At 53.4% G+C, this 11,742-nt stretch overlaps 1 protein-coding gene across 1 annotated transcript; it reads left to right on the forward strand.

Annotated features, from left to right (window-relative positions):
• Positions 1–4,830: 4,830 nt before the first annotated feature.
• On the forward strand, positions 4,831–9,074 carry SRXN1 (sulfiredoxin 1). The gene is made up of 2 exons (XM_008703406.2): positions 4,831–5,051; positions 8,486–9,074. The coding sequence occupies exons 1-2, from the start codon at positions 4,836–4,838 to the stop codon at positions 8,687–8,689; spliced, it is 420 nt and encodes a 139-aa protein (XP_008701628.2). The 5' UTR covers positions 4,831–4,835; the 3' UTR covers positions 8,690–9,074.
• Positions 9,075–11,742: the final 2,668 nt, after the last annotated feature.

Below are 11,742 nucleotides of genomic sequence, written 5' to 3' on the forward strand. Positions count from 1 at the left end.
GAGGGAGGGGTCTCTCTCTCTCTCTTCTGGATGTGAACTGCTATGGACTGAGTTTGTGTCCCCCTAAATTTCATATGTGGAAGCCTAATCCTAACTGTGACGGCATGCGGAGGTGGGGCTTGTGGGAGGCTCATGAATGTGATGAGGGTCCCCACAGGCAGAGAGCCCAGAGAGCTCCCTCACCCCTTCCACCACAGGAGAACACAGAAGAAGACAGCAGTCCGTGAACTAGGAAGAGGTTCACCACTCCTTGATCCCGGACTTCCAGCCCCCAGGACTGTGGGAAATACATGTATATTGTGTAAGCCACCCCAGTCTATCATATTTCGGTATAGCGACCTGAACTAAGACATAAGCTAAGAAGGAGGTTGCCCCGGTTGGCGCCGGCAGCCGCCTCGGGACTATGAGAAGCAGGTGAGGTGTGAAGCTCTCTCAAGACCCCACGGAGATGGGGGTTCTTCAGCAGGCACGGAAGCTGCAGAAGACAGAGGCAAACTTTTTGCCTAAAATAAGAACAGGAAACTCAGGGGTTGGTAGAAGTGACAAAGAGAAGATGGAAAGGAAAACAGAGAGAATGTGACCAAGCAGCATGGCAGGATCCTGGACGTAGAAATGGACAAGAGCACTTCAGGGGTTGGGGAATCTAAAATTTAATATTCCTTTTATGGCACAGAACTCCTTTCCTCTTCCCAAACACTCAGAAAAGTCCTCTGTAGACCCAAATGCCTGGTGTATGAGATTCTTGGTCAAAAATGAAAGAGAAGGGGAGGAGTAGAGAGCCTAGGAGCAGGACGGGGAGAATAGGTAGTCAGAGACTTTGGCTGCAGACAACAAACCTAGACTCTGGCTGGTTTGGACAGAAAAGGAATCTATCTCTGTCTTGCCCCTAATTCCCTTGGACCACCGCTGAGGTCATACTCTAAGCCGGCAGCTTCATCCTCTGGGTGCTCAGATGCTTGCCTCGTGTGAGTACAGAGCAGCCAGCAATGGCAAAAATGTAACATCCTCAGGCCACCCTCAACCAGTGAGGGACAGGAGTCAGTGAACAAATACCCAGCCCCCGTCCCTCAGAGGGACAGTTCTGATGCATAATGCATAAAGCGTCTTCAGAGAGTCCCTAGCAGGAGTGAGCCCCACTTGCCCACCAAGTTAACCTGCTCATCAGCGTACCCTTTATTGGCATTTCTCCCTTCCCCAGTACTTCCTGGCATCGCCTCCTCCAGTAGATGTGTGTTCCAAAGATGGCCACAACAACACCTCCCACCCACAAGCTCTTTTAGAACCTTGCTATTCCTTCCATCAAGAGACAGAGTCTCTGTCCCCTTCCCTTGAGCCGGCAGAACACTGCAGAAATGATGCTATATGACTTCCAAGACTAGATTGGAAAAGGCCATGAAGTTTCTGTCAGGTTCTCTTAGGACACTCATGCTTAGAAGCCAGCCGCCATGCTATGAGGAAGCCCAGGCCACATGGAGAGGCCACATGTAGGTGTCCCAGCTGACAGGCAGTACCATTCAACAGATGTGTAATGGAAGTCACCTCCAGATGATTTCAGCCCCAGCCATCAAGTCACTCCCCACTCTTGAGCCACCTGGATGATGGCCCAGACATTGTGGAGAAGAGACTAGCAGTCCCTGTGGTGCCCTGTCTGAATTCTTGACCCACAGACTCTGTGAGGATAGTAAAGCGGTTATCTCATGCCACGACGTTCTGGAGTGGTTTGTTTTGCACGGTAATAACTAGAACATTTCCCAAATAAACTACCCGCACACAGGTCTCAGCGTCCACACAAGGATATTGTGTAGATGCCAGAACCTGTCCAACTTCCAGTTCAGGGCTTCCGTCGGCCCCAGTGGAAGGTCCTTCATCTTACTTCCAACAAGAGGCTTGTCTCCATCTCATTGGTTTAAGGACAGATGGGCCAATATAATGGCATTGCTGATTGGGCAGATCTGGTCAGATCCTCTCTCCTCCATCTACCCTACCACGGCACCTGCCACCACCCCAGTTCTTAGAGTGGGGAAAGAAGGTTCCCCACAGGAAAACTAGGTTATAGCTACTGGGCTTGCTAGTTTTCTTTTTCTTTCTTTCTTTCTTTCTTTCTTTCTTTCTTTCTTTCAGATTTATTTATTTATTTGAGAGAGAGCCTGAATGTGCATGGGGGGAGGGGCAGAGGGAGAGAAAGAGAATCCCAAGCAGACTCCCCACTGAGCATGGAGTCTGACGTGGGACTGGGTCTCATGATCCTGAGATTATAACCTGAGCCAAAATCAAGAGTCGGACGCTTAACTGACTGAGCCAGGTGCCCTGAGACCTTGCTAGTTCTGTTCCCCAGTCAGGGGCCATGAACTTCAGGGGACAGTAGACCCTCCTGAGCCCAGAGGTTAGTGCCAGTTAAGCTAAGCCAATCATGGTAATTCCACTCTCGTTGCCAAGGATTGGTTTGGGCACAGACGTGCGATAGGATTCTTGCCAATGAGGTATGAGGAAAGGGCTCATGGGCAGGCAGTGGAGGGGTAAGGAATGGTTAGTAGAGCTTTCTTCACTCTTAAAAAGAAGCACAAATGGATGTCCTAAGTTCTGCCTTTGAAAGTTGTTGTATAGTGATGTGATGCTTGGTGCTACAGCAGCCATCATGGGACTGCAGGGGGGCAAGCAGGAGGATTAAAAACCAGAACACAGAGGATGAAAAGCTAAGAACCTGCTGCCTACAATGGCAAAATGGGGCATTACGCAACACGCGGAGCACGTAAGTGAACCCTCACAATTCATACCCATGAGAACTTTGAGTGACGGGCAGTGTTACTCATCGGAAAGGGTAACGAGTTCAGGTACGGAGAGTGTCAGTAACTAGCCCATGCAGCAGCCTCTCCTCCCCACAGTGGGTCCTGTCTCTGGTTTTCTCCAGCTAACAGGGTGACACGCATTCCCCATGCAGATGCCAACCAGCGTGAAGAGGAGGACAACCAAACCCGATAAGCCTGTATTTACGAGATATGCCTGCGTTCAACCAGGTCTGAGACTGGCCAACCTCCCCGCTTTTGCTCGAGCTGTGCCTGTGGCTGGAATGTCCTTCAAGTCTACCCTCCACTCAATACTGCTTGTGCCAAGAGCTTTCTAAACACTTCATGTGTTACTCTCATTTACTCTCCCTGGCAATCCAGAGAAGAAACTGAGGCAAGAGAAGAAGGTGAGTTACCCCCCCCCCCGCCCCCAGCAAACACACACATACCCTCAAGTCACATGACTTAGTAGGTGGCGGAGCCAGGATTCCAATCCACGCCACTCAAGTGACTGCAAAGCCTACACCTGCTTCTTCCCTCTCCCTCCCCAGGACCAAGCCACTTTCCAGTTCGAATGCCTCTGCCCCAGGGAGCTGGTCCTGATGCTCTCAGTCAAATAGGGCCTCTCCTTCAGCATTCTGGGTGTTCGTGATAAAACCAGTCACTTTCCTTGGTTACTGCTGTGGAAACACTGATTTGCCCCCCACTCTGCCCTCCATCAGACATTATCTCGAAATGTTCCCACAATCTTCCCATAACCATTTTAACAGAAGAGAACATTGAGGCTCAGAGAGGTTAAGCAACTTGCCTGAGACCACACAGCTAGGAAGTGGCCAAGTGGGATCCAAACCCAGGCAAATCTGTGCCAAAGTCCTAATGTTGCCATAGGTGCTGATAAACACCTGGAATTTAAACTAGGAGCCTCTGCCTACGTGCCCCCGGCCCCAGAGGACGCTGGGTGCTGAACCTCGGCCTCAGAGGACAGAGGACTTTGAATGAGAGAGAGTGGGGCTGGCACTCAGCATGTCTGGACCCAAGTCATCACCACCCCCACCACCACCCCACCCCACCCCCTCTGCACCCTCAGGGTCCACATCTGTAAGCAGGTGTTGGGGGTTAAGTGGTCCTGGGCTATAGGCTCAGACGACTTTCATTTTCAGCTGCCCTGCCTTGCACAAGCAGTTCAATAATTCTGTCCCTAACATCTACGTCTTAGTGGTGCTATGAGGATGCGAGGAGACAGTGTGCATGTTTAGGGCAGTGCCCACACATTGTCAGCAGCATTCCAGAACGCTCCTTGTGACAGTTACTTTGGCTGAACAGAGGCAGCCTGCAGAGAGGTACAGACTGTACTCTGGAGTGAGACACTGGATTTGAACCCTGCCTGGCTCAGTCACTTACTAGCTCCCTGACCTTGGGCGAATCACTTAAAGCTCGCTGTGCCTCAGTCTTCTCATCTGTAAAAAGGGAATAATAATCACACTTCTCTTGCGGGGTTGTTTGGAGACTGAAATAAGTTAATATACATGCGAAGTGTTCCGAACAGCGCCTGACAGCACCAGATTCCTAGTTTTACTCTTGTCGGTATTAGTATCACCTCCTTGGCCATTCGGGCTACGGCTCCGGCCCGGGAAGCCAAGCACAGCGGGTTTTGCCGACTCATCCTCGCTCGGCAGGTCCGGCCGCCCCCCTCGTCCCCGCCCCGCCCCCGCCGCGGGCCTGAGTCACCCGGGCCTCTGCGTCAGCCGCGCCCCTCCCGCCCCACGACCTGCAGACTCACCCTGAGTCAGCCGGCCCGGGCGCTTCCACTCCGGGACGCGGTGCGGCGGAGGGGAGGCTGCGGGGCGCCCCCCGGTGGACGGCCCGAGTCCGGCGCCGGCGCCGCGCGCAGCCAGCGGGGCGCGCGGGGCCGGACCACTTCCGGGCGGGGGAGACACGCGCTCGCCCCGCCGGCCGCCCCCGCCGCCTGCGCGGAGTGGTACGGCCCGGCCGGGGTTAAAGCTCGCGGGCGGTGCGGCGGCGGCGGCGGCGGCAGCGGGCGGCGGTGGAACCATGGGGATGCGTGCGGGAGGAGCACTGGGCAGGGCCGGGGCTGGGGTCGGCCGGGGGGCGCCTGGGGGACCCGGGCCGAGCGGCGGCGCGCAGGGTGGCAGCATCCACTCGGGCTGCATCGCCGCAGTGCACAACGTGCCGCTGAGCGTCCTCATCCGGCCACTGCCGCCTGTGCTGAACCCGGCCAAGGTGCAGAGCCTCGTGGACACGATCCGGGTGAGGCTCGGGGAGGCGGGCCGGAGGGAGGGCTTCTTGGGGGGGGAGGTGTCACACTGGACGCGAGACGGGACCGGTTCCAGGCGCTCCGCTGGAGCCGACTGTTTGCTGTGTGACCTTGAGCAAGGGGCTGGGCCTCTCTGGGCCTCTGTTTCCTCGCTTGAGCAAGCAGGAGACTGGAGGAGATAATTAAAATACCGATCTCGAACTCTGTTTATAAAGATAGCACTTGCAGTGCCCAGGAGCTGTTTCAAGTGCCTAAGCTTCATGCCAACCCTGTGAGGTAGCTGCTATTACTGTCCTCTTTTACAGACGAGGAAACTGAGGCACAGGAGGACTTCTTTTTTTTTTTTTTTTTTTGCAAATAACTTGTCCAAGGTCAGGCACTTTGAAAGTGGCGCAGACTGGCTCCAGGGCCCAGCGGCTTGGCCACCACACTCTGGAGTTAAGCCATGCTGTCATTTCTGGCTGTCACAGTCAGTGGCAGTGGGACTGGACATGTGATGTCTGCTGGGAGCCCCTTGGTTGAACTGGATCTGGGAGAGGACAGGGGTCAGCCCCATCACTGAGGGAGGGTGTTGATGAATGGGGAAGTGATCCTGGCAGGAACTTTCTGAGGCGAAGGGAACATGTGTGTCAGGTTAGGCCTGCGTGGCATTGTGTCACCTTTTCCCATTGGACCCTTGGAAGGTGACCCCGTGAGACTCCAAGTCCCCACCAGACCCCTCTACAGCTCCCCAGTATGGCATTCAACCTTAGAGTTTGTACCACTGTGCCTTTTACCAGGAACTGCTTCCCCAGATAGCCACAAGGCCTGCTCCCTCTCTCGGTTCAGGCCTCTGCCCCCTCTCTGCCCTTGCTAACACTGCCCTGGCCTCTCAAGATTTCCCCCTTAACCCGAGGTATTTCTCCATAAAGCACTTCTGTCCACCTGACTTACATTATACATTTGTTTGTGTTCTATTGTCTGCCCCACCTCAGGACAACTGCACATGAGCAGGGACTTTGGTCATATCCTGGCTGTTTGCTCAACACTAGCATGGTGCCCGGCTGTGGAGGATCTAGCCATGGATGCGCTCTCCCACCCCTGGGCCTTTGCACAGGCTTCTTCTCCCCCTGCCGGGAACTCTTCCATCTCTTCTTTACTGTTTCTAACTCCTTCTTGGTTTTACTGTCCCAGTGTCAGTGTCTTCCCTGATGCCCCCTACTGGGTTAGTGGCCTCCTGTGGGCCCCCAGACACCTGCATGTTCACCAGCATAGCTTTGATCCCACTGGGTTTTTTTTGTTTTGTTTTGTTTTGTTTTTAAAGATTTTATTTATTTATTTAACAGAGATAGAGACAGCCAGCGAGAGAGGGAACACAAGCAGGGGGAGTGGGAGAGGAAGAAGCAGGCTCCCAGTGGAGGAGCCTGACGTGGGGCTCGATCCTGTAACGCCGGGATCACGCCCTGAGCCGAAGGCAGATGCTTAACCGCTGTGCCACCCAGGCGCCCCCCCCCCCACTGGGTTTTAATGGCCTGTTTAGACACCTGTCTTCCATGCTAGAACCATATGCTCTGTGAGGGCAAGAACCAAGCCTGTCTTTGCTTACCGTCTGTATTCATTTCCTACGGCAACTGTAACAAATTACCAGGAACTAGTGGCTTAAAACAATACAAGTTTATTATTTCATAGTTCCATAGTTCAGAAGTCCAAAATGGGGTCTCAGTGGGCTAAAATCAAGGTGTCAGCAGGGCCGCATTCCTTCTGGAGGCTCTTGGGGAGAATCCCTTTCCTTGCCTTTCCCAGCTTCTAGAGGGCCACCCACATTCTTTGGCTCGTGGCTTCTTTCCCCCATCTTCAAAGCCAGCAACATCAGACCTCTTCCTTTGCCTTTTCTACTTTCAAGGACGCCAGTGATTACATTCAACCCATCTGGATAACCCAGAATAATCTCTCCATCTCAGGATCCTTAACTTCATTCCATCTGCAAAGTCCCCTTTGCCTTCACAGGCTCCAGAGATTAGGACGTGGACATTGTTGGAGGCCGTGACCCCGCCCCGGTGCCCAGCACAAGGCCTGTCCAGCATCCTGCCCCTCATTCGTGCCCCACTGCCAGACAGGCTGTGCTCGGCACCTCACATGCGTCAGCTCTGTGACTCTTCACCTGTAGCCCCGTAGAGCAGCCACTCCCATTTTACAGATGAGGAACTGAGGCCATTTGCTCCAGGTCCCCCAGCAGCTCGGTGGGGGGGCTGACATTCAGGTTCAGGTTTTTGGGGTTCCAGAGCCCCCACGTGTCACTGCTGGGCCTTACTGCTTACTAATCATTTCTGGAATAAATGGATAAATGAATCCATCAAATAAGCATAATAAAAGAGAACCCGTGGGCCAGTGGCGGGAGGCCTTCTAGGCAGCTCACACCTAATGTGGTCTCCCCACTATGCTCCACCCCCCTACCCCACCCTGCCTCAGGCTTTCCCTACTTAGAGGACCACCCACTCTGCAGCTGGCTACTCAGGCCCCTAACAGGAAGTCAACCTAGATTCTCTTCTTTCCCTTCTCCTCACGTTCAGCCCTTCTGCCAGTCTCCTCAGAGCTGCCCCCATGTCGCAAACCTGTCTGCCTCTCCCGGTCCCACCCACGTTCTCATCCAGACCAGCATCTTCCGCTGGATGCCTGCTAAGGCCTCACCTCGGTTTCCCCTCTGTCCACTCCACCAAGGCTGCTGTCTCATGACCACTTTCTAGAAGGGTCATCAAATCATCAACAGCTCTATGAGGTGGGTCTCTTGTCTTCATCCCTAGTCGATAGACGGGACAGCTGAGGCACAGAGATCAACTGTCCAAGATCGCAGTTACGTAGCAGAGTGGAGATTTGAACCTAGGTAGTGAGGCTCTGACTGAACCATTCTACCTGTCTCTCTTCCCAAGCCGACTCCTCTGTGTTCAGTCTCTGCTCCTTTGTCACCTCAGAGAGGCCTCGTGGACGCCCAGCCCTGGCCTGTAACGTGTGTTACTGTCCTCATAGCACAGATCACTCCAGCTCTCACTTTGCGTTCCATCTGGCCCGCCGGACCGGGGTCCCGTGAAGGCAGGGGCTGTGCCTGTCCCGGTCTGGCTGTACTTGATCCCCAGAGCCCAGAACAGGGCCAGACCGACAGTGTGTATGTGGTATAATAAACGGATACATGTTGAACAGCCTGGTCTCTAGGGGAAAAGCCCGATTTGTAGCATCTGCTCATTTCCCCGATGTAGATCACCGTGGCTGATTTTCAAGCCACCAAGTCGATGACAACCGGCTCACAAAATTCCTGAAGCTTTAACAGTTGTCTCTCACAGGCCAGCGTGAGCCAGCGTGAGTTCCCTGTGGGAGCTCAGCGCAGGTTAGCAGTCTGCGCCGCCGGCTGCCAGGCCTTGTGCCATGCTCGCTGACGCTGTGCCCTCTTCTCCAGGAGGATCCAGACAGCGTCCCCCCTATTGACGTCCTCTGGATCAAAGGGGCCCAGGGTGGTGACTACTTCTACTCCTTTGGGGGCTGCCACCGCTATGCGGCGTACCAGCAGCTGCAGCGAGAGACCATCCCTGCCAAGCTTGTCCAGTCCACCCTGTCGGACCTCAGGGTGTACCTCGGCGCCTCCACGCCAGACTTACAATAGCAGCCTCGGTGCCTCCCAACACTCCCAAGAGCCCAGAAGACACGCCTGGCCTCCAGGGGGCTGGGCCGTGCAGAAAGCGATCAGGGGCGCATTCTCTGTGCCTAGGGGGAGGTCTGACTCTGAGCACCTGTTCCGCTAGCTGCAAGACCGTGGACTCCTTACTGAACAATGGGGGAGCCCCAGATCCCACTGCTGCGGACATGGCGGCGTGTCTTTGCTCTTGAGGTGTTCTTGAGAGAATGAAATGGAAAAGGAGATGGATTTGGAGAGCCACCTGTTCCTGGCTCCAGATTCCCAAGGACAAGTCTCTTTCTACATTTTTGTCTGTGTATTTCCCATTATGTGGAACGCATTCACCTGCAAGTAAAGGAAAGCCTGGCTTACAGTGGCTTAAACAACAAGAAGTCTGTCCACGTAGCGTGAATTCTGGAGACAGGTGGTATTGGTGCAGCCCCCCGGCGAAGGTAGGGCTCGCATCTCTGATTCCTTTTGGCCTTTCCCTCATTGCTTGTAACTTCATGGTCAAAGGTGGCTACTGTACCTCCAGGAATCGTGGCTGTGTTCAAGGAAGAAAGGTGTGGGGGAGGAGGAAGGGCCAAGCCAGCTGTCGACTTCTATCTTGAAGTCAGACCTTTTTCAGATGCCTGTTTCCTGTTCTGTCCCCCTGCATATTTCTACTTAGGGCTCTTTGGCCCAAACCAGCTATCGTTGCCACCCCCAGCTGCTTAGAAAACTAAGATGGCAGGGAACACAATTGTTATAATTAGTAGGCCACTCATATCACATCTCCTGGGACTGGCACACCACTTCCTGAAATAAAACTGGAATCCCATTACCAGGAGAGAAATCAGGAATTGTGTATCAGTTAGTCTTTGCTGTGTAACGGATGGTCCCCCAACTTGACAGCTGAAAGCACATCATTCATTTGCCTACAGTTCCGCAGGTTTGCAATTTGGGCTGGGCACATGGGGACAGTTCTGCTGGTCTTGCCCCAAGTCACTCCAAAGGGTACATGCAGTCACTAGTCACTATTGCCTCGGAGAGGGCTGGATGGTCTCAGATGGCCCTACTCACTTGTCTGGCGTTCGGCAGGCCGACGGCTGGGTGACTTGGTCCTCGTCCATGCGGTCTCTCCAGCAGGGTAGCTCAGGCTTACTGACATGGCTTCAGAGTGTCATGAGACTGAAAGTAGAGCTGCAAGACTTCTTGAGTCCTAGGCCCAGAATTGGTACAACATCTCTTCCGCAAAGTTCTTTTGGTCAGAGCAACTCATACGGCTGGCCTGGGTTCAAGGGGTGGCAAAACAGACTACACCTCTTCCTGGGAGAAACTGCAAAGAATTGGTGACATTTTTCATCAACCACAAATGGTTGCATTTAGGCAAATAACTGCTTCTTTTTTGCACAGGGCCTTGATCTGACTGAGCTGAAGTCACTAAGACATTGTCCTGGCCCTGAAATCTAGGGGAAGAGGTGATGGGGCAGGTGGCTCTCTCCCAGCGCTGGGCCTGCTCTGCTAGGGGCATCTGTCATGGTCTGCATGATGGGATGGGGGTAGGCCAGATGGGACATTCCAAAGGGGCTTCTGAAAACAAGAGTCCTGGGTGAAGGGAAGAGGGGCAGGAAGAGTGCAGAGTGAGGCAGGCCTTGCTGTCACTGTTCTGCTAAGGGAACTTGGTCCCTGGGTGTTTTCAAGCCTCAGTTTCCCCAGCTCAGTAACCAAGACAGCAGCTTTCCCACCCATTCTCTCTGTCCCAGAGAAAGGTGACTGAGGTGACCAATTTAAATGTAAAATGAATGCGGTCCTAAATGCAGTGTAATATCCTGGAACCAAAAAAGGACATTGGTGGAAAAACTAGGGATCTGAATAAGGTCTGGGTTTTACTTAATAATAACATACCAGTGTCAGTCTCTTAGTTTTGACAAACGTACATGTAAAATGTCAGGTGATGGTGGGACAGGCTGGGTGCAGCATATAGGGGAGCTCTTTGCTCTTTTTGCAACTTTTCTGTAAGTCAAAAATCATTCCCAAATAAAAGCTTATTTAATAAAAATGAGGGGGTGTAATTGCTCTGCACTGCCGGTTTAGGTTCTCAGATGGGTTTGCTAAAACACAGATTGCTGGGCCCTGACTTAGCAGGTCTGGAGTGAGGCCTGCGGATTTGCTCTTCTAAGTTCCTGGTGCTGCTGCTGCTGCTGTTCAGGAACCACAAGCTGAGACCACCGATCCAGGCTGAGACAATGATTTTCGAATATGGTGACACCCCCTCCACCCACATTGGGCTGAGTCCCAGGAGCCCATGTTATGGGATTAGCTTGTGCATCGATTCACGTAGGGCATTGGACAAGCCCCTCCCTGGAGGTTTATTCCAAGCTGTCAAATGGACTGTCTACCCCTGAGATTTGTACCAAGGGTCAGTAAGCTGAGGGCGGGTTTTGTAAACTGCCATCATGAGATGCCACTGGTTCATGTGAGTCATCACCTCCTCCTGACCCCACTGGTCTCGGGTACCAGAATGCCCTTAATGAAAAAGCTTTTCCTTCTTGCAGGTAAAACCCAAGCAGGCAGCGCTAGGGGCCCTGTGTCTAGACACTGGGCGGCCGTCGTGGAGCAGGCTTGAAGTGGGAGGGACTGGTCATTCTTTTGTTTTGTTTTGTTTTTTCATTTAAATTCAATTCGCCAACATAGAGTACATCATTAGTTTCAGATGCAGAGTGCAGTTATTCGTCAGTTGCACACAGCACCCAGTGCCCATCACATCAAGTGCCCTTAATGCCCATCACCCAGTTACCCCATCCTCCCACCCACCTCCCCTCTGGCAACCTGTTTGTTTCCTAGAGTTCAGAGTCTCTCATGGTTTGTCTCCCTCTCTGATTTCTTCCCACGGAAGAGGAGCTGGGTTTTGAAACCGGCTGGGTGCTCTCAGTGAAGGCCGAGGGCTGCATTTTTCTCTTGCGCCAGCAGGTGGCGCTGCGTTCTGGCCTGCCAGAGCAGGGCGGGGCCTCTAGCCGGCAGAGCAAGTTCTGTGGGAAGAGTGTGGAGGGAGGGGCCTG

The sequence above is a fragment of the Ursus maritimus genome, unplaced genomic scaffold, assembly GCF_017311325.1.
Source record: "Ursus maritimus isolate PB19 unplaced genomic scaffold, ASM1731132v1 scaffold_22, whole genome shotgun sequence".
Classification (NCBI taxonomy): Eukaryota; Metazoa; Chordata; class Mammalia; order Carnivora; family Ursidae; genus Ursus; species Ursus maritimus.

Bases quoted from the DNA above. Each gene is read 5' to 3' on its own strand.
- SRXN1 (XM_008703406.2), top strand. From the start codon at position 4,836: ATGGGGATGCGTGCGGGAGGAGCACTGGGCAGGGCCGGGGCTGGGGTC. The intron at 5,052-8,485 runs GTGAGGCTCGGG...CCTCTTCTCCAG, and splicing joins GCCTCGTGGACACGATCCGG to GAGGATCCAGACAGCGTCCC.